The sequence below is a fragment of the Clytia hemisphaerica genome, unplaced genomic scaffold (genome assembly GCF_902728285.1).
Source record: "Clytia hemisphaerica strain Z4C2 unplaced genomic scaffold, Clytia hemisphaerica genome assembly, whole genome shotgun sequence".
In the NCBI taxonomy this organism is placed as follows: domain Eukaryota; kingdom Metazoa; phylum Cnidaria; class Hydrozoa; order Leptothecata; family Clytiidae; genus Clytia; species Clytia hemisphaerica.
The window spans coordinates 466,012-487,242 of NW_027104353.1; the positions used below are offsets into that span (position 1 = coordinate 466,012).

Sequence of the window (21,231 nt, forward strand, 5' to 3'; positions counted from 1 at the left end):
TTGAAAAATACCTCAATAGCAAAATTTAAGCTTCCAAACTACATAATAGATTGGGATAATATAACTCGCATCTTTTATGCTTCACTCGTTGTTTTTTTCTTCTTTTTTGACCTAGAAAAAACAACGGAAAATAAGAAAATATTATTAATTAACGGCAATAAATTGAATGAATATATTTGACAAAGGGATAAGGTATTTAATTATCAAATGTGTCAAAAAACCACAGCAAACAAGAGCGCAACACTGTCGACAGGAAATAAGCAATCTCTGGTATATAAACAAAAAATGCATGTACACAGAAAAATGTAAAATGTCAACAGTATACCACTACAAGCTAACAACTCTTGCAGTTTTCATTTGCTTATCGAGAATGAACAAACTGTTTCCACCGGAAAGTACTGACGAACTTTTTTGTTGTGTAGAAATTCATTGACAGGAACAAATAAGCATGAAAATACATGATTATTCCTATCTACCATCAATAATACACTCTCACGAGGAAAAATGCTGATTAGATTTTCACTATATTCCGAGAATACCCTTGACTCATTCACTCCCCATACATCTATCGCTCCCAACGCGAAAAGGGGGATTGGGTTCGAGTTTGTCGGGGTCAAATGAGGTCAAATATTGGAATCCGTGACGTATTTGCATGTATCTATACAAGAACTTCAGGCATTTTTAACGCATTCAACTCCTAGAAAATCGAACCCAATCAGACCCAATCTTCTATCATATTAGCTTTTGACGCAAGCATTGGTTGACGTATTCAGTAAACATTAAATTGTATTTTTCCTACTAGAGTAGCAATCAAATGATAGCATATAGAGCATCAAATGGCATTACTAAAGAAAGACTTACTTTCTACGCTTCAATGGTGGATCAGGTTGGTCATTTCTGGTGCTTGTTTCCTCATTTTTTGTGGTGGAGTACCTAAATGTGGAAAAAGAATGATTTGAAAAGGCCAATGACGTCAGCATCATTCTCTCACCGGATTAACACAGCCGAGAATGGGCGTGAGCACTTGGAACGTTTTCAGAATTAATCAGCGTCTAGTCTTGAGAGCGTTTGTGAGGCTTATCACAGTAAGTTTTAATGTGTGGTCATTGAGTGGCCTTGGAGTGGTTAAGCTGCTAGAATGTTTCTTGCAAAGTGATTGACGTAGGTCTAGTAGGTATAGTACATTCTATCCAAATAAGCTAGATTTAACCCGAATGTGTATAGAAGGGGAACACTCTGTTTTCTTCAATAGAAGTAACTCATTTTCAAAACGCCATTCTATCGAGAGTAATTCTATACATTGCGTAAGCTCATCAAGTTCTTCAAAGTTGAATAGGTCAATCTCAGTGTAAACCTACCTGTATAGATCTGTCAGAGAGAATTTCTTCCCAAGAATAACTTCACTGACTCGATTAACTTCTTCTTGAGTTTTCCTTAGAAGAAAAATGGAAAAACACATTAGAGCTAGAAATTTATCTCTGTAGACAGTAAGTAAAGTGAAGATGAGAGCCCGGGTTGGGGCACTCAAGGTAAGAAGTTTTTGAACAAATTTAGGAAAATCTGACCATCTTTTGCTATGAAATGGACAGACATTTTCAAGAGAATGTACTGTAAAGGAAGATTTCTGTTTCGCACTGTAATGGTCCGATTTTAAAGGCCTTAGTCATTTTTTATTAAGTGCCCGTCCCCCACCCCGGGATGAAAGTCAACGAATTCACGAGAAAATTAAATTATTGACTATTATAATTATTAACTTCTTCAATTTTTATATGAAACTAAAATTTGAGATAAAATCCGTTCAATTTTTTGCTGAGGTGACCTCGTCAAGCTTTTGCAAGACAACAACAACAACGAAATAACTAAGGGTGAAGAAGGAGATTAATTTCTGATGTGATTCATCAACAAAAATTGAATCTGTCGAGTTTCACGTCAAGACGAACAGAAAAAGTTTGTTCCGGTGGACTTATTATGTGTAAAATCATATCTGTGAAATGTTTACGTTTTAATGTTTGTTTGGAACAGTCTATAATGACTCCATGGGGAATTTGAACGAACAAATTTACCTTTTAATCTCGCATGAACACAATAGAAAATATTGAAACACGTCTCAAACAATAACAGACAGATCATCAGGGAACCTATTGCATTGGGTCCTGGTTCGTGCCATAAATTTGTTTTTCACAAGTAACAAATAATTCATGTGAGACTCCAGCAGAGACTATTTTAAGGGCCAGGAATCTTAATTCTAATACTTAACTCTACACTTGTTATGAAAATAACTCATCTTTAATAAAGTCATTAATGGAAATAACTCTAACAAGCAAAGATTTAACTTACAAATGGAATGACAAATCTTTAAACAAATCCATTGCTTTATTTTCATCCAATACGTCATATTTGCATAATTCAGCCAGCAATTGGAAATTCTGAACACGTAAAAGAGGATTTGTAATTTTTGTATCTCAAAATGTGCACCCTCTGCTAGGCTGCGCGCATCCCCGAAATTGATTTTGATATAGGGGATGCGTATCGTGTATAAAAAAATTCCCGTCCGAAAGTTACCCCTAATTTGGGGTAACAGCTGTTTCAATTTATAGCGATTCGAAAATTTGATAAGACTGCACAAAAAGCGTAGCGTTCACTCAGTCTGCTCGTAAAAAATATCCCTCGAAAACACAAAGACGGGGGTAACTTTCGGGCGGGAATTCTATACACGATACGCATCCCCTTTATCAAAACATATCGGAGGGGGTGCGTGCAGCCAAACCCTCAACATGATTTCTTCTTTTTGGTTACGAGATAACATGGCAAGGGGGACATGATACTTATAAAGAAGCCCGTAATAATGCTAAATAACCCTACCAGTTAAAATCAAACTGCAATAAAGAAAGAAGATCTAAGTCCATTACGACCAGCCTGGCCTGCTCCTCTACTTATTTATATAATTGCAATATGTATGGTAAATTTCTAGTTTTAAGTTAAATTACATTTTCAACTGATTTGGTTCGTCAGCGCAAAATGAAAGGATGTCTTTTTTACCTATATAGATCATTTCTGCCAGTTTAACTAAATACTGTGTTCTTGTTTTTCGTTACATTCGCGAAGAATCAAAAACACAAGCAGTCGAGATACCTTTTCTATAATAAAGTCCATATCACGGATGAGATTCTTCATATTTCGATCTCGTTCGATCAAACGTAAAGAATGCTGAGTCATCTCTTGAACATCAAACATGAAAACTTCTTCCGAATGCGAAATCGGTTTGTAAGAGGGATTGAAGACGTTGCAGTGTGATATGTAGGATGAGAGTTGTTCTTCAAAATCCTAAATTGAAAGGGGTAGAAATTTTTAATTGTTAACCGGTTACTTTTTCGAAGCGGGCTACATGGCTTTTTGCGCAATGCAATTGGTTCTTTTCGCATGACGACGGGCCTACATCGTCCAGAGTTGCCCGTCGTTAGGAAAATTCATTGTGACGTCACTTTTTCAAAGGAAAATGAACAATGCTTTGACATCATTTCTCTCATTTTTTATTCCTGACGTCAGAAATTATAGCAATTTTTTATCTTTTTTCGCTTGTTTTTTCTGCTTTATTTCGCTATTTTTCCTTGATAAAGCGCTAAATATCAATCAAAGTTGAAGGAAACGGTTAACAAATACAATAATGACCGGTTTTTTTCGGGCTGTACTGAAAATATTACCCTCGGTCAACGTAACAACCTCGCAAGCTCGGTCGTTACTTGACCTCGGGCAATATTTCTCAGTACAGCCCTCACTAACCGGTCATTATTGTATTAATATAACACCCCTTTCTCACAGACCCGGTAGGATTTTTTTCAGCCAGTTGGGATAAGAATAACGGACTAAAACTCGATGGGGATCGGTATTTCCTTATTTTTTATAGCTGGGTATTTCAATTATTTTCTTTAAAAGTCAGAAAATTCAGTGGAGATGGAAAAAATAGCATAATATTTTGCAGTGAGGATTGGTTTATTTGATTATTTTCAGTGCGGACAAAAATTGGGGCGATTTTTTCCAGTGGGAAGGGTTCCCAGTGGGTCTGGTCTGTGAGAATGGGGCGTGATATACAGTGGCCTCTCGCCAAATCGAACTTCTAATACTCAAATTCTTTTATTATTCGGCGAATTTATTCTGTTCCAATCAAGGAGCACCCTACATGAAATACTCTCTATAATTCGAATTTCCCTGTATTTCGAACAAACATGTCTTCTCGATCGAGTTAGTTAACAGTTAACTTTCTAGACAGTTAACTGTTGGAAAAGAATGGAGAATTCCAATAAACTTCTTTTTTTAGAACATTAAAAGGGAATGACGATTCGATGACACTTTAAAACATTGAAACTTATGCTGGTAACAGCATGAGTTGTGATTGGTTGAAAAAGATTCGAACGGGATGGAGTTCTTCTGGCTTTTGATATTTTTCTTGCGTTTTTGTGCTAGTAAACAAGATTTCTGATAGCAACCACCACCTATAATAGTGATGAGTTAACAAACCTTTTCATCAAGTTCTTGTTTTTGTTCTTCTTCGTTGGTGTTTGATTTGTTGAAGATTGTTTTCACCTCCTGAAGAATATACAATACATTGTACAATAGAAATTCTTCGGGGAAAAATTACCTGGAAGGTAAAAAATGGAAAGGGCAATGTTTTTATTTGAAAATAGGGTATTGCAAATCTATTCTATTTATCATTCAATTATTTTGTTACTTGGATATTTTGGTGATCTTCTTTCAAAATGGCGAGGTTTACTTCAATGGACTCAGCACCATCAAAAATTATAAAAAAGCTAGTCTAAATAACAGTTAGATTTTGGGGTTGTAACTAATACGTTTTCGTATATACCTTTGAGAATTGGTGACAAGCTGTTTGTAATTCCGCATTTTCCATTTCCTCGACTGGATGATTGGAGAAAATTTCTTTCAAATATTGCAAAGTGATTTTTAATATCACACCTTTTTCTGCATACTGAAAACAGAGAGAAACTGGAGTATAGTTCCACTTCAATATTACTATTATACAATTTTTACTCGATTATTGCTGCATCGTCGAAAATTACGAAGAAAAACCTCCATTGTAAATCTATTACACGTTTTTTATAAGAATGCTCTTAACTTATTGAGTTTTAAGCCTAAAATGTTCTTAATATGTTCTTATTTTGACCAATTTGTGAATATTTTTGACCATTTTTCTAAGAAATAGGGTGTTTTGGGGTCCATAAAGCTTTAAAATGTTCTTAACTTGTTCTTAACATTTTGGCCAGCGAAGCCTTATACTTATACTTATATAGGTATATAGCTTATTCTTATAAAAAAACGTGTAGCCCCGTGTAAACAAAGATGTGAATTGACAACACAGACAACAGAAATGAGTCACAAAAAAAGCAATCTGAAAAATACATACATCGTTTTCAACATGGTAAACTTCATCATGTTTCAAACTGTTCACTTCATTTCCAAATTCTCCTTCTTGCTGCTTTGTCTGAAAAAAATTAAAGTAAAAATCTAGGGCTTAAATGTTACCAAGTTATGCAGTTTTTGTGCTCAGTCAATTGAGCCCTTAAAAGTGGCCAATGGAAGAAAGAACCATTTATCAAATTTGACAAGTGCTATGCTTTACTTTCATGTAAAATATAGTTCATACTAGAACGTTTTGTTGAACCATTTTTTACACGGAGTAACATGAAATGAAACAAAGTTTCTATACTTTTAGAGAGTTTTCACTTCAGACTTTAAATAAAAACAGATAAGGTACCCTTAGCTTACACTTAGCTTAGACTTAACTTGGAAAAAATGGTGATAATGGTATAATAAAGAAAGAAATGTTCACCTTGGCCATTTTGTACATGTTAGCAATCTTCTCTGTAGTGTGAGCAAAAATGGTTTGCAACTGTTGAGAAAGCTTCATGTGCTTTAAGTTCTCCTTGGTGAAAAAAGAAGGTAAAGGTTTTAATAAATTCTAAAGTTCCCTAATATCTAGTTATGCATTCCTCTCGATAACTCGAACATTCCTAGAAAACTTAATCGGAGATTTATGGAAAGCCTTGGTATTAGGGAGTCCAAAGTTTATAAAGGGTTTTGTTATCCCAGCATTCATTTAAGGAAATATTAGATACAACCATAGTATAAGAAAGCCGCGGCTGGAATGATAACATCTGAATTTCTGTTGTTCTATCTCTGTCGTATTTGATGACTATTTGTTGATCAAGAAATAAGTAATGTAGCATCTTTAATGGTACATTTCATTGGTTTGTCGTAATACTTACTTCTCAGTGCGTTTTAGACATTAATGATATGCCCTTGATAATACACTTGTATTATAAACTCATTGTAAGGAAAAGATCAACAATAAGAAATGTAAACAAGCACAAAATGGCTGGGACTGAAAGAACTCAAAAATTAATAAAGTGCCTCGAAATGCCTTCACAATAATAATATTTCAGTGAAATCTTTTTAGAAATCAATGAAAAAGTACATCAAGATAATACTGTGAAAATGTCAAGCCAGCACCTTCAAAGTTTATCATTCAAACTGACAGGAAAGTTGTCATCTTGAATATAGTTCTTATAATTTTAATTCTGGCGAAAAACTATTGTTTCCACAAAATACCCCTAAAATATGTCCAAAATTAGTTCAAGTGTTCCGTTGGGTACAGATTCAAAGATATCTAGCAATGAAAAAACTTTTTTTGAAGAAAGATAAGAGAAAAACTTCAAAAACTATCTACCAATAATAAACTGACAATCTTGATGTTCTTATAAACCACGGAGACATAGATAGAACAGCAATTAACTGAAAAGACAATGCGGTACATATTCCAGCCGCGGCTTTCTTATACTATGATACAACCAGTCAACAGTATAAGAAATCTTCGTTAACGAGTATTGAAAGATCTAACCCTTGATATGAAAATAGTTTAATGAACAATAGGGTCAAGAAGGAAGATATTTAACGATAGCATTCAAATTCAGATGATCTCTATCGAACAAGTCGGTGATTTAATCAATCAAACCAAATCAATTTTAAAGGGACATTGCGGGAGTTTTAACAATAGAAGCCTTTCGTTTTTAAGAATCGGTAGATTGTGTTTTGTGTATTTTACAGACCAGCGCACTTTATACTAAAGCCTAGGTCTGCAGATTATATTATTCATTTTCCAGCCACTGAGATACAACCTGCGGATTACTTTTATAATATTTTTCAAGATGTCGGCAAGAACATGTGTATTTCTCTGTGGTTTCTTTCACTTTAATTGAATGGTCTAGTAGTTGTCTTTTATTTTACCAATTTCTTTGGGAATGTATGGAGTTGAAAGGAGACTTATCAAAGTTGATGTCTGCGAAGTTTCGATCCATGATTTTAAGTATTTCGTTAGCAATCATAAAGATTTCTGTAATGCAATGCATATTATTTGGATTTCATAGAAATATAAAACAGGTGTTTGATCTTCCCTTGGCTACCACTACTAAGAACTTTGTACTCTTTAAAATGTGGATTATTATGCTTTTTAAATTGGAAATTGTAACTATAACTTAGCTTCATAATCTCATGCAGGATAGGCTCTTCTTTTTCTTTTCCCACAAGAACACTTTTCTGAGCATTTGACACCCCTTGTTTTGCAGGGACATCCTTTTTGAGATTGGAATCTTTTCTACAACAGGTATTTTTACAATTGCAAAATAAATCATCCATCTTCTTCTTCTGTCTGCTTTCTCTCATAATAACAACGTATTTGCTAAAAAATGGTCAAAAATATCATTAGATTTCAGTAAGTATTACGTAATCGTAGCGCACTTACCGTTGTGTCTTTTTTCATTTTTATAGTAGAGTTTTTTTTTATAATTTCAATTTTTAGCTGCGGAAGAGAGAGCAATGAAATCGATTACCTCGACGTTCGAAAATTTGCAATAAACCTGGGGGGTGCATCTAAAACGTTAAGCGACCCACCGGACGTTTGACGATATAGGGAGACTTTTTGGGGACATTTTTTGGGAGTTCAGGAAGTGCATTTTAATGGTCAAGGATCCCATTTTCGAAGCAAATTTTTTTTGGCAAAGGCATTACCCTTTACAAGAGCGATAGAGAAACACACCAGCACCCCCGTCCAGAGAAATAAAAAAGTAAAACAAAAACAAAATGACAAGAAATGAATGAAAGATTTTTTTTTGTTGGAAATGTTTCTCTGTGAATGAAAATATTACTTCGTTAGCTAGTATTACAAGAAAGATTGGAACGATTCATATGCAAAAGGCTTCCTGCGCCCAAAGGAAAGTCTACCATGTTTGTTATGGTTTTTCTGTTTTCCCACGTGACTTTTGTTTTGATTTTGTATGTTTTGTTTTGACTTGAAGGCGCGACAATGTTTACATCACAACTCCCGCAATGTCCCTTTAAAAACGACAAAGTTCGATTGGTTAGATTTAACTCAATCATCGAGAAACGATCTAATCGAATCTTGGAATCATGGAAATATTCAGAAGACTGTTTTCAATTTTATTCGATTTTTAACTCGATTGTTTTACTGAGATTGTCTGATCGAGGAAAGCTCTATTCAAACCTGTCTTGAATCTGTTTCGCCTTCAGTTTTTTCAGGAACCCGAATTGAATTGTTTTGAAATCTAAAAATAGAATGTTAAGGAGTATCTAGATAAAAAGATATCCTGGTCATAGATCAAAGTGTCAGATATTGAAGTCAGTCTCAAAAATATGTGCCCATTCATGCTATGTTAAAAAGTTATACACCGTTGGAAAGATATTCTTTAGGAGAATTATTTAAATGAAGAAGAAAAAAATTGATTTTAAAAACAGTAGAAAAAATCTTCATTTTTTCATCCTCATTTTTCTTCTTCATTTTTCAATTTTTCAAAAATCTTTTAATCTTTAGATTATTTTCCTCGGAAATATCTTTGCCATGGTGTTCAAGTCTTTTGATATAGCATTGATACATGTTGAGAAATTGTCAACAAAGTAAAGTGTCCACATATACTTTTGAGATAGACTTCAATTTTAGATAGCAACATAAGAACGATTTAAGAAGAATACTTCAAAACAAATAAAATCCAGTATTGGGGGAAAAAGCTAAATTCCCTCCAACTAGAGAGCTAATTCTCCTAAATTACTTTTTACCAAAAAATAGTATTACCGATCTAGAATAGACTCCAGGAAGGTTTGAACTGCTTCCGTTATAATTTCTTTAGAAGCCTCATGCAGCATTGAACTTTTAACTTGGATGGATGACCTAACAGAAAATTTGAATAGTTTATATGTAACAAACCGTCTTATTACAATATTTGAAGCTGAAAATTGTAAAGAAGCGAGAGGTACTTGTCTCAAATATCGCCATAAATCCTATATTTATTCTATATTTTTTGCTATGAGGTCGAAAGTTCGAAAAATCCCTTTTCATGAATTACTTTGCGAACATATGCCGCCTCGTTTTGAATTGATCGCTATGGTCATCAAAACTTGATTCTATTGAAAAATGTGTCATTTTGTCTTTTGAGATATAATAACCTTGGTAGTTGTTTGAAAACGAGGCAATCGTTGTTCGTGACGTAATCTATGAAATGTAGACATACTTGAAGTAAAGATGTGAATCAATCTTCAATTGGATGATATTCTTCTTCTCTTTCAATAATTGTCCATCGAAATATTCCTCCAATAGAGTTTCTTCTTCCTGTAAAAACGAAAATATATGCTCTAAAATGTTAGAAATTAGAATAACCAGATATATGATTATTCAGGTTATAGGCTATTAAATAGCCTGAAGAAACGTCAAAAATAGAACGCCAAATATCTATAAGTATTTGAAATAAAAAGAGATCTCCCAAATCTTTCATATACAAACTTGCCCCTAGTCCACTTCATGTTCATTTGACTCAGGGGAGTGGGGTCGGTACTAAAATCTAGGACATCATGATGTTTAGTGACGTGGTTGTATACCCAAAATACTTGAAAATTCTTTTAGTACTAAACTATCAAAAAGGTGGTATGGTGGTTGAGAATTATTTAGTGTATTGGTACTAAAACCAGTGATTTTATCATCATTTGAATACTTTTTAGAATTTTTCGTAATTTTCAAAAACAAAACAATTGAAAATTTTCTCATTTGAAGAAAACTTCCTTGGTTCAATATTGTTTTTGCAATCTGTCAATGTCATTATTGTTTGCTCAATTAATAAAGTAACATTTTACCCACCCCCCTCCTGTTGGACAGAAGTTATCAAAGAAGTTCAGTTAGAAGTACACTGTAGTCCAAATAACAGATGTCTTAAAATGATAATCAGATGAGATATTCTGGTCTGTAGATGCCTTCCATGGTCCTGAACAAAACCTCCAAAATATATTTGTCTGCCTCATTTCTAAAGTACTTGTGCGTAAGCAGGAAAGGAACCTACAAGTGAAAGATCTTAAACCATCTACTTTAGGCGTACAAACTTTCGCGAGCAGAAACTTTCGCGAGGATGAAAAATCACTATAGCCCCCCCCCACTTTTTTGCAAAATAAAAAGAGAGAGAGAGAAAGAGAGGCTTCGCGAGGAAAAAATAAAAAAATAGTTAAAATCGTTATAGTATGATTGAAATATGTGGATGTTTAGTGGTATTTTTTATATCTTTGTATTGTTAACTTATCTTGTGTTGGATTTCTTTATCTAAACACTCATTTCACTGTCTATGTCTATGTTACTATGTCTATCTTTTATACATTTTTCTGCAAAATATTTTCAAACACAGAACATCTCACTTCACCACCTAACCTGAAATATCGAGCCTTAACTTGTTTCTATATTGAACTCATCCTACAACTACCTAATAGTTCTGATTTATATACCTCTCGGGAAGTACTCCGCCTAAGATGACATCTTATAATTTCTAGAAAATTCTTTGGTGATTTTCAGTATAAAAAGACACCCATCTTCTTTGATTTTTACATTCCAATAACTTCATCAAAATTAAATTTAGACACTTAAGCCAATGTAGAGTACTATAATTTCAAAAGTTTTCCGGCCCGTCGGCCCCAACCATGGTGGGGCCTTCTTAGTCACTGTATCATTTAGCCCACTCACTTTTAAAACCGATTCGCCGGCCCTGCAAGATTTTTTTTGCGAGCATAAACATTCGCGAATGGCCCTTCCTATAATTTTTAAAGACATTTACTTTCGCTAAAAAATTTTACTTTTAATTTTATTTTTTAACTTTTAATTTCGTTTGTACGCCTAAAGTAATCATCCCATTAAAAAAACTAAATCCATGATATGCACCATTGCAATGTTCTTCTCAAATTACATCACGGACCCTATAGCTGATTGGTTGTAAATGACGTAAAATCAGTCAATACGTCACTTTCAACCAATCAGCTGTTGGGTTCGTGGAAGACATTGCAATGGTGCATATCATAAATTGTCCAAAAAGGACCATGGAAAGTTAAAAAGAAGAAGAAAAGATATCTTACCTTTATTTGACCATTCAACTGATCAATTTCTTTGACAAAAAGGTTAATAAAATTATGAACAGTTGTTTCCATCGAATGAAAAATCTCCGCCAAAGACGCATTCTTATTGGTTGATGAGGTTTGTTGGAGTTGCATGCCACCGTTACCATAGAAACTTCCCATGCTTTGAACTTCATCATCAACATCGTCAGATTCTGTTGAAAAAAGTTTCATCAATCATAATAATTGAAGTATATTGAGATCTTCAAGTTCCACAATCTCGGTCAAAATATATTGAGAATTTTGGTTAATTCCTCGTTTTCAGCAATTTAAAGTTCGGGCGAAAAAGTCGCTTTTGGGCAAATTGATAAATTTATTCGAATATTTCAATTCGGGAGGGGTTTTTAGACTTCCAGGCTATATTCTAAGCCCTATTGGACCATTCTTGCACTTTAAGTTCTTAAGTCTTTAGTCTTAAGTCTAGCTTAAGTCTTAACTCTACCCGTCCAACCTAATTTAGAGCGCTTCCAAATCATTTGTGGTTGTCAGATTTTGTGGGAATTTCCCTTTTTTATCAAATATTATGACTTTGATTGCAGGCTATATTCTCAGCCATATTAAAACATTTCTTAGCTTTTGGATGCTGGAGATCCTAACGTCCAATGTTAAAACTCAAGAGTTAATATTCTACATTCCTTGACATTCTAGACACTAAACAGGGGAGGAGGAAACAACCTCGTTCCTAGAATAATATCAGTTCTTGGTGCTAAATTACCAAATAATATTATCCGGTATCGATAAATGACGTAATTAAAAGACTGGGATACACACAGATATGTAAAGCCTGAAGGGCTAGATTGCGTGCTTTGGCCGAAAATTGTGCCGCGGTTCGGTAGGAAATCCTATCGAGGTCACGTTACATTACAATAGAATTTCAGCGCTTGACCAATCAGAAGATTCGCGGATTTTCATAAACGATAGCAACAATATTTTTTTTGTAGTATTCACTTTTTTTACTTGGAAAAGCTTAAAGCATTCCATCATCTCCTTATTCGGGCTTTACAGAAATCTGTGGGACACAGCTTTGAAAAAACAACAGTCCACAAATGAGTCTTACCTTGGAAATGTTCAATCTTTTGAACCACACGATTTAGGAAAATATCGAACATGGAATTCATGTAATTGATAAAAACTACAAAGGTTGGTTGCATCTCCTGAGTAAACAAAATGGATAATCAAACGTCATAAAGAATGATTACATTGAATACCGTATTTCCCCAGGGGAACTAGGTTTGTAAGGTGACGGGTATGTCGGAGCCAAAGTTCGAAAATCGACCATAGGAGAGACTGAATTTTGCCCCTTTTGACGTTTTTACGACCTGTGAGAGCATATTTCCAGATTTTCAGACAACATTTTCAAACTTTGGTGCGAATTAAGAGAATTCATGACCTTGAGAGGGAGCAGATAGTGATGCGAGAGACTTTTTGGGTTTAACAATAGGACCCAATACCTCTACCCATTTTGTCTAAGTACCTCCCCCAAGGGCGTATTTCCAATATTAACACCATGATGCTTGTCAATGTAACGATTTTAAGCAACGCCTATTGGCGATTTTATCAAAATTAAAGAAATAGTTACCGTCCTTAATTTAAATAGAGGAAATTACAAAAGTATCTATAGATAATCGTAGTTTGCGAAATATTGACCTTGCAAAGAATTCATTCCCAAAACGCCTATTTCTAAGTCCCCCCCTAACCACTTTCACTTAGTTTAGAAGTGACCCCAGTTATTCAGAGCAGAGTAGTCTAACATATGGTAAAATAAGCAAAGTAATGGAAGGGACAAGTTGTAGTTTATACTTAAACTGATATTATCCCGTAAGGGAAAGGCCGACCAATTTCCAAAACGAAACATATACCAAATCAACAATTTACCGTTTGCAGTTCATCAGACAAGTGGTTCAATTCGTTGATGTATTCGAAATGTCTTTCGAAATCTGTTGCTACCCATTGTTCTAGAAAGCGAATTTGATTGGTCATTTCAAAGCCGTAAGGAATTAAAGGTTATCAGGACCACTGCACCTTTATAACAACTTTCTATTGGACCAAATTTTGAGGGTTTTTGCGTCTAACGAATAGGAAGCCGTTATGGAAGCGCAATCAGTCCAGATTACACATAATTTATTTCACTTGTGAAATGGCGTATAAACAGAGGTTTTGGTAAAGAATATTGGCGAATTTAGTTGAGATGAAGATTAGAAATGGATTTAAACAGGGTGGGGAAAAATGGCAGCTGAACTTAACGTAAAATATGGAAAATAGAGTTAATCAATCAACTACCTTCTAAAGTTTGAGCATTCCTTTGTTTGTTTGATTCTTCCTACATAGTAATTAAGATAGTTATTAAGTAGAAATAATGTCATAATGGCAGATGTATAAAAGTTAACCAGTCAAAAGCAACAGATTGTTATTTATTAGAATGGTAAAAAAATGCAATGAAAAAGTTTTTGGGTAGGTTTTCCAAAGAAATGTAGTTGCAAAGTTTTTTTCAGAGTGTTTTCAAACCGACTATAAGGTACCCATAATCCTAATATTATTCTAGCTAATCAAGAATAATTTTTTTAAATCAATTTGAATGGCAAGAGTGTAACTTGGTCTGTAAAATACTTTAAGGGCAGAAAGTTTCACGAAGTCAAAAAGTCGCGAAATTTAGCGAATTTAAGTTTCGCGAATTATGGTTTTAGCCGAAATTTCACAGATAGAACTTTCACGAATTCATATAAAATTTACCTTTTTTGGTTACAAAAATTTAGCAAACAGTGCAAAACTGAATAGAAAAGTTTATTTTTCGCGAAAAAAAAATTCGCGTTTTTTAGGTTTAATTTCTTACCTGGCAGAAACTTTCGCGAAAAAGGATCGAAATCGCGAAAAACTCGAAAGTTTCTGCCCACGAAAGTTTCTACCCTTAAAGTACACAAAGTTCAATCAATCCACAAAGTAACGATAAATTCGCACAGAAAATTGAACCAAAAATAATATTAGAGGTGATTATTTTTTATTGAGCCTTTTGGTCTAATGAATTTGATAAATGACACTCAAAAAACTCTAGTTTATCTTTCATCTTTCAAATGAAATAGGGTTAATTTGAGTTGAAGTTGAGGTGACACTCGAGTAAACAAATACTCCAGTATCCTTCTGAGAAAATTGGAACATTAATTGATGCACAAAGTGTCAAATCTTTTCTTGAACATTTTCAAACTTGATACATTAATTAGTTACTTCATGACTTAAATATAAATTAATTAATAGAATATACATAAAAGAGGTTATGCTTTTTTTAATGAAACAATTTAGTCCCTGTCCTTACAATGTTAATTTTTCAAGCTGCCACACAGTTAGTAATTACTCCAGTTAAGTCATAAATCAATGACGTCCAAGTCTCGGCAAAGCTGGCAGTCTCGCCATAGATTCCAATCGTTTTTGATTGAAATAGTGTCTGGTATTTTTGTGAGGCTGCAACACTATGATGTAACATTTGAAGCCGTATAACAAGAAGACAATTATGATACAATTGATAATAAGAACGATAACTCGAGCGAATTTCTTATCCACTTGATCCAAGAACGCAATAATTGGGAACGAAATGAGGAAGTTTATTGTGATGACCAGAATTGAGTAGAGGAGAGACATTGCGTGGTTCATCGGACCTGGTAAATGGCGTCCTCGGTAAGCTTGGATCAAACATAACATTTGTAGGAGTGTGATGAAGGAGATTAAGACATTCTCGTGGAACACTGTATTGCAATGATGGACGCGCAGCATTTTGGTATCATCCAGAAAGCTGACAATTTCTACCGATTCTTGAGTGAAAGTGGTCACTAACATAGCATTGGAGATTGCCAGGAATATGACAAAAGTAAATACTTGAGCAGCAGATGTCAAACGAATCTCTTTACGCGAGAGATGAACGTGAGAGCGAAAAGCGGTCAAAAGTTTTTGCGATTTGGTGTAAACAAAAGCCACATTGATAACATATAAGACGCTGATGATCAGGTTGGTTGCAATACATTTAGCAATGGTGATTTTCTGTGCAAGGTTGAGATAAAGTAAAGAAGCGATTGTCAGTAATATGTTCGATAGATGCAGCATTGATAAATTTTTATCCGAGCTACGAACTATTGGTGTGTTGCGTTTGACAGTGAAAATAACCAACGATGCCAGAGTCATGGTGATACAGCATGCCCCTGAACTCAAAATCAAATAAGTTTGTAATTGACTGAACTGGATGTCGACATTTGAATATGGGTCAATACAAGTGGTTCTTTGACCGTTATCGATAACAAAAGGCTCGACATCACATTTTATGCATTTTCCATCGCCATAGGATGGTTTGATGTGATTTTCAGGACATGAAACACATTTGAAGCCATACTTTTCATCAAAGAGACCACTTTCAATCGAGCCATAAACTTGGTGTTTGCCTGGTGGACAAATTTCCCTTCTGCACTGTACATGTTTTAGATTCGCGTTTCTGCGAAATTCTTTGGTCTCTTTAATGAATTCTGGGTATTTCTTTGAATAATCATGACCAGTTTTATTATGGAAATAAGGAACAGTGTAAGAATGTCCAATGTAAGGGATAACATAATCTAACGCTTTTTGAAGTGACACACGTTCATCATAATTCCCATAGAGTCTGTAAATGTTTACCATTTCTTTGTATTGAATGGTTGCATATTCATAAATTCTGGAAGATTGTTTAGTTTCTTGATAATTACTAATCCATAGAGTCTCTGGTAAATATTCACTTACATCTCCCATAGAAGAATATGGTTGAGGTTTGAATGGTATAATAATAGGGTTATCACTGAAGAAAATGAGTAGAAAATGCTTCATGTAATTGAACATGTTAATTGGTCCATTGAAGATGATGACTGTTGAATTACTGATGGAATGGACGAAGTAGTCTTCCCATTGAGAGATACTTTTCTGGTAATCGTCTTCATCAATAGCATCAAAACGTTTTGTTTGGATACAAAATTGTTTGCTATCTTTGAGAATCTGTATACTTTCATTCCAGTATTGATCCCAGTATTCAGATTGCGGTGTTTGATCATTTGTGGTGATGAAAGTTACATCATACCATTGCCAATCGTCTAGAAGTTGTTTCAATTCTACAACTTGGTCATTGACAGGTTTTATTGTCAATCTTTTGTCGCAGTTTCGAGGACCACAAACTTTAAATGTATCTGTGAAGCTGAAAGTTTGTTCGATGAGCTGGGACATTTCATCAGGGACCAAAGCTAAGATGTTTATGATATTTTGGTCCCTCCATACTTCGACATTTTGATTTGTGATATCATCAGGTTGGAAGAAATATTTTTGATCAAGAAGCATATCAACCAAGACTTGAGTTAATATTTGTGTATCATTACAAATATCTTCATATTCAGTATGTCGTGTAGTTAGGTCATCATAAGAGAAAACCAAAATTTTCTGCCGTTTTACATTTGTAGCCAACTTATTGTTGGGTGTCTGATAACTTGAATTTATGCATTGAGAGTAGATGGTTATAGAATTGTAACCCTTTAACAAATTATTTGCTTCGCCAGAAATTTCAAAACTATCCAAATGACGAAGAAAAAGGAGAAATGATATTATAGAGAGTTTAATCATATTTTTATGGTCTATAGCTTACAGCTCTTGTGTTTTGACCTTTGCATAGAGCTCTGGATTTTTCTTGGGCTTATTATCCCTTTTTATTTGATTTTCCACATATCATTCTTATAGATCTTTATACTAGACGATCCTATCGTCTATACAAGATCACTAAAAAAGGAATGAATTGAAAACGGTGATTAGACCAGGGGTGGAGTAAGCAGTGGCGAATGTGTTTACAGTTTGTTTGTTCCAAACCACTTTTGTTTCCCGTTAAACCGCCCTGACGCCCTGATATATTTTCCCGCATTTACTAACCCTCTAACGGACGATAGCATCGTCTATCTTAATACATACTCTTTTTTATAGGAAAGAAATAAAGTTTGGATCAGCTTAGGCAATACACGAATCTTCGAGACACAAAAATGGGTTAAAAAATGACCAAATTCAACATAAATATGGTTGATTTTATCGCTTTGAGCAAAAATTCTGCAAAAATCATATAACAACATATCCTGTACTCGAACACAAAAAGAGATTTGTCCATTTGAAGTTTGAGATCATGTCCAATACATTATGGTTTAGACAGAATTTGACGTCAATCATACCACTTTGAACTTTAAATTCCTGTATTTAAGACAATAATTCCTGTTGAATTCAATGTTGAAAATCGTCATCAAATTTTAACCACTTTTTAGTCTTTTAGTCGTAAGAAATTTAGCCAGGCCTTATTCACGGGAATTCCTCTCAAGCAAGTCATTCATAATTTTTGTTTACTTTCGAACCAATCACGCGTGGATTCGGATCCTGAGTATTGATGCTTTTAATTATACTTATCTCATTTACTTTGAACACTAAAAAAACCTTAAAATTAGTTAAGTCGGTGTTTTTTACACTTTTGGCAAAAACGTGACATTAAATTTTCTAAAAAACGGTTTTTCTTGAATAAAATGAATTTGAACGAGCATTTTGGGATGAAATCTTCCAAAAAGGTGTAACGCACGAGCTTAGAACTTTTGGTTTTGGTCCCAGGAGCGAAGAAGGATCCAATATTCCAAAATATTAGATTTTAAGAATTTTGGAATTATGAGAGTTTAGGTGGCTCTTGAATTGATTCTGATGGTCTGAACTTGTTACATGATCTCTATATTTTATGAAACAATGATGAAGAGCACTTTTGGATAAAAAATTCCATCCGAAGAACATCTCTGAACTTGAACAATTATAAAAGATACATTTCATCGTTAAAATGGACTGATCCCAATCTAAAATTAATCAAAAGTCACTTCCACTTAACTTTAAAACATTCTTAGATACCAAAAGGCGCGGTTTCGCGAGTGTTTTGGGATTAAAAATTTCATTTTAAAGTGGTCAACCTGCCCCAACCCACCCCAACCCCAACTTGTCGCAAAATGGAATTATTAATCCTTCGGGGCTCTATCTGAGCTTATTTTAGGTCATTAACGTAACGACATATCATACATAACGTAAAAAAATCAGTTTAGAGCCTTGTAGGATATTTCATTCCAGACTAAGACGCTCATTTCGGATAAGGCAAAGTATGTTACTTTCAATGAAGGATTTGATAATCCTTAGATGCTCTATTCTAGTGGAAAATCTTATTTTCGTGTTCTTAAGAGCCCAAACCTTCCAAATAGTTTAATTTGAACTACTTAATATCAAATAAATATACTACAATCCTCAGTTTAAAAAGGCTTGAACTCAAAGAAAAATTAGAAATAGGTGATCCCAAACTGCTCCCAGCTGGAAGATTTTTTATTTAGGAATAGAAAATACATAAATGCTCACTCCTGCCAAATTTCAGTTCTAAAGCCCCATTAGATCAAAAGTTATTGCTCATGGAATCCATAATCCATTTTCATTATGGAATCGTTTAATCCTAACGTGCTCCTAACTTTAAGAGGTTATAAGTACTGGTTTAGTTTCTCTAGAAGGCTCGGGAAAAATGGAATGGAATCTTCAATCCTTTGCCGATTCCCCGCCGATTCCCCGCCGATTCCCCTGATATCATATTAAGAAAAGGTGCATTTTGTATTTATTTTAAAACTTGTTTAAAAAAACTTCACGTTTTTGCCAAAAGTGTAAAAAACACCGACTTAAACTTTAAAAGCTTCTGAAATATACGCGTCTCGCATTGTTCTTAAGGGCTCTGACCATAGTCCAAAAATTTATTTTGGTATTTTGAACATAAAAGTTATATTTCAGGTTCCTTAACACTTTTAAAAAAGAATTGCCTTTATAAATTGCTTTTTAATCGAATCCCTTAAGAGTAATTAAGAATTTAATTGCAAAAATGACGTTATGAACTTTAAAAATTTAAAGATGTTAATAATATGTTGCATCACCCTCTTTTACAAAAAGTGCTTAGTTTTAATGGGTAATTAACTTTTTTGTTTCAAAATTTCTTTACACTGTCCGCAAAGAATTGACTATTTTAAATTTTGCGGAAAATTTTCTAAAACGATGTGTCAAAAGTTATGACTGTTTTTTTAAGCAAAATCCAGATGAAAAATTGATGAAAAACCACTATTTTGAAGATTTCGAGACAAAGAAGCATTTACAAAAATTTTCCGCAAAAGTTTATATTGTTCGGTAAAAGATACACCATCTACTGCGAAAAAAATTTCAAAATGTTTTTTCTTCGCCGAAACTAAGCTCTTCAAAGTTGAAATACTCTTCCTCGCAAAAGTCTTTATTTTCTTCTTGGTCAAATTTTTTCAATGCAATTTTTGAATTTTCAGATTCAGGAATAGTTTGTCTAACAGAAAATGTATAACATGCCATAGTTTTGTTGGTTACATCAGTCAGAAAACACATTTTAAACACGGCAATTATGGAAAATTCACTATGGTCAGAGCCCTTAATTCGGTCTGAGGCTTTGATGAAATTTCAGTCCCGAGTTCTCATAAAATTGTTCTTATAAAGAAAATGTGTGTCTAGGTTCAAAATATGTAGCCATTCTCCTGCACTTCCAGCATCAATTATTAATAATGGAAAACCACGTGTCTCAAAATCTGGATCAAACTGATTGCATTTTAAGATAGTCCGCACGAACCTCTACTACCCTTAATATTTGATTGCAAAACTATCGCCCCAATAAGGTTCCACTTATAAACTGTCTACTTGCTAAAAAAGATCGAAGAAAACCACTTTATTTGACCTCTTTTAGAAAGTTTTGCACAGCCGATAGAGTGGCGCTGCTGAAATTAATCTTGATAATTAAGTTGATTTTAGAACCACACCCGAAAATGATAAGTAAAAAGGGTAAAGGGAGACAATACCCGATAAAAAGGTTTTTTAGAATAGTTTTTGCAATAAGGGAAGCTTTAATTATTTAAATTATATGTGCAACCGAAATTGAGAAGGAATCTCCAAGAGGTCAAATAACATTTTCTGAAAAATGCAGGAAAATTTAAGGAGGGAGGGGGGTTCTCCTAAAAATAAACGAATAACGCTATGTCTCTGGTCCACTCGATTCTGGTCATCACAATCAACTTTCTGATTTCGTTCCAAATTATTGCGTCCTTGGATCAAGTGGATAAGGAATTCGTTCGAATTATCATTCTTATTATCAATTGTATCATAATTTAGAACGAGAACAATAACAGAATATAGAGATGAATCTAAACAATAATAATAAATAAATAAGAATGAATAGGAAGAAATTATATTAAATTTTCCATAAAAATATTTTTTCGCTTTCTTTCTCAGTTCACTTGGTAGCTCGTTCCAAATTTTTGTGGCATTGGACAAAGTTTTACTTTCAAAACGGTTTCTGTTGTTTTGGACCACCAGTTTGTTTTCTGCAGCAAAGCGTGTATTGTGTGCGTGGAGATCAATTACTAATTTGATACGTTCTGAGAGATAGTCTGGATAGATTTTGTTGACAGCTTTAAAAGCCATTACTGACGTGCTGTATTTAGTTAGAGAGTTAAAAGATCTGTTCATTGGTGAGACACGATCAAATCTGTCTTGACAACGATTTGAATCGATTTCGTACCCGAAACAGAGTATTGCTCCAAGCATTTACACAATACCCCATATGAGGGTAAACCAAAGCATTCAAGAGCTTCTTTTTGGTGCTGTCATCTATTACGGTACTAATTC

The 21,231-nt window shown here is 34.1% G+C and overlaps 1 protein-coding gene across 1 annotated transcript in view; it reads right to left on the reverse strand.

The window, feature by feature from the left end:
- Nucleotides 1–21,231, reverse strand: part of LOC136818122 (uncharacterized) — a 35,173-nt gene continuing 13,942 nt past the window's right edge. The window contains exons 18-33 of the mRNA XM_067074479.1: nt 13,786–13,825; nt 13,381–13,460; nt 12,563–12,659; nt 11,467–11,660; nt 9,594–9,691; nt 9,158–9,253; nt 8,573–8,633; nt 5,846–5,938; nt 5,420–5,497; nt 4,862–4,984; nt 4,516–4,584; nt 3,133–3,324; nt 2,338–2,426; nt 1,359–1,433; nt 862–933; nt 1–111 (exon numbers count right to left, since the gene is read on the reverse strand). Of these exons, the coding sequence (XP_066930580.1) occupies nt 75–111; nt 862–933; nt 1,359–1,433; nt 2,338–2,426; nt 3,133–3,324; nt 4,516–4,584; nt 4,862–4,984; nt 5,420–5,497; nt 5,846–5,938; nt 8,573–8,633; nt 9,158–9,253; nt 9,594–9,691; nt 11,467–11,660; nt 12,563–12,659; nt 13,381–13,460; nt 13,786–13,825 (1,494 nt within the window). The 3' untranslated portion in view covers nt 1–74. The remainder of the gene's footprint in view (nt 112–861; nt 934–1,358; nt 1,434–2,337; nt 2,427–3,132; nt 3,325–4,515; nt 4,585–4,861; nt 4,985–5,419; nt 5,498–5,845; nt 5,939–8,572; nt 8,634–9,157; nt 9,254–9,593; nt 9,692–11,466; nt 11,661–12,562; nt 12,660–13,380; nt 13,461–13,785; nt 13,826–21,231) is intronic.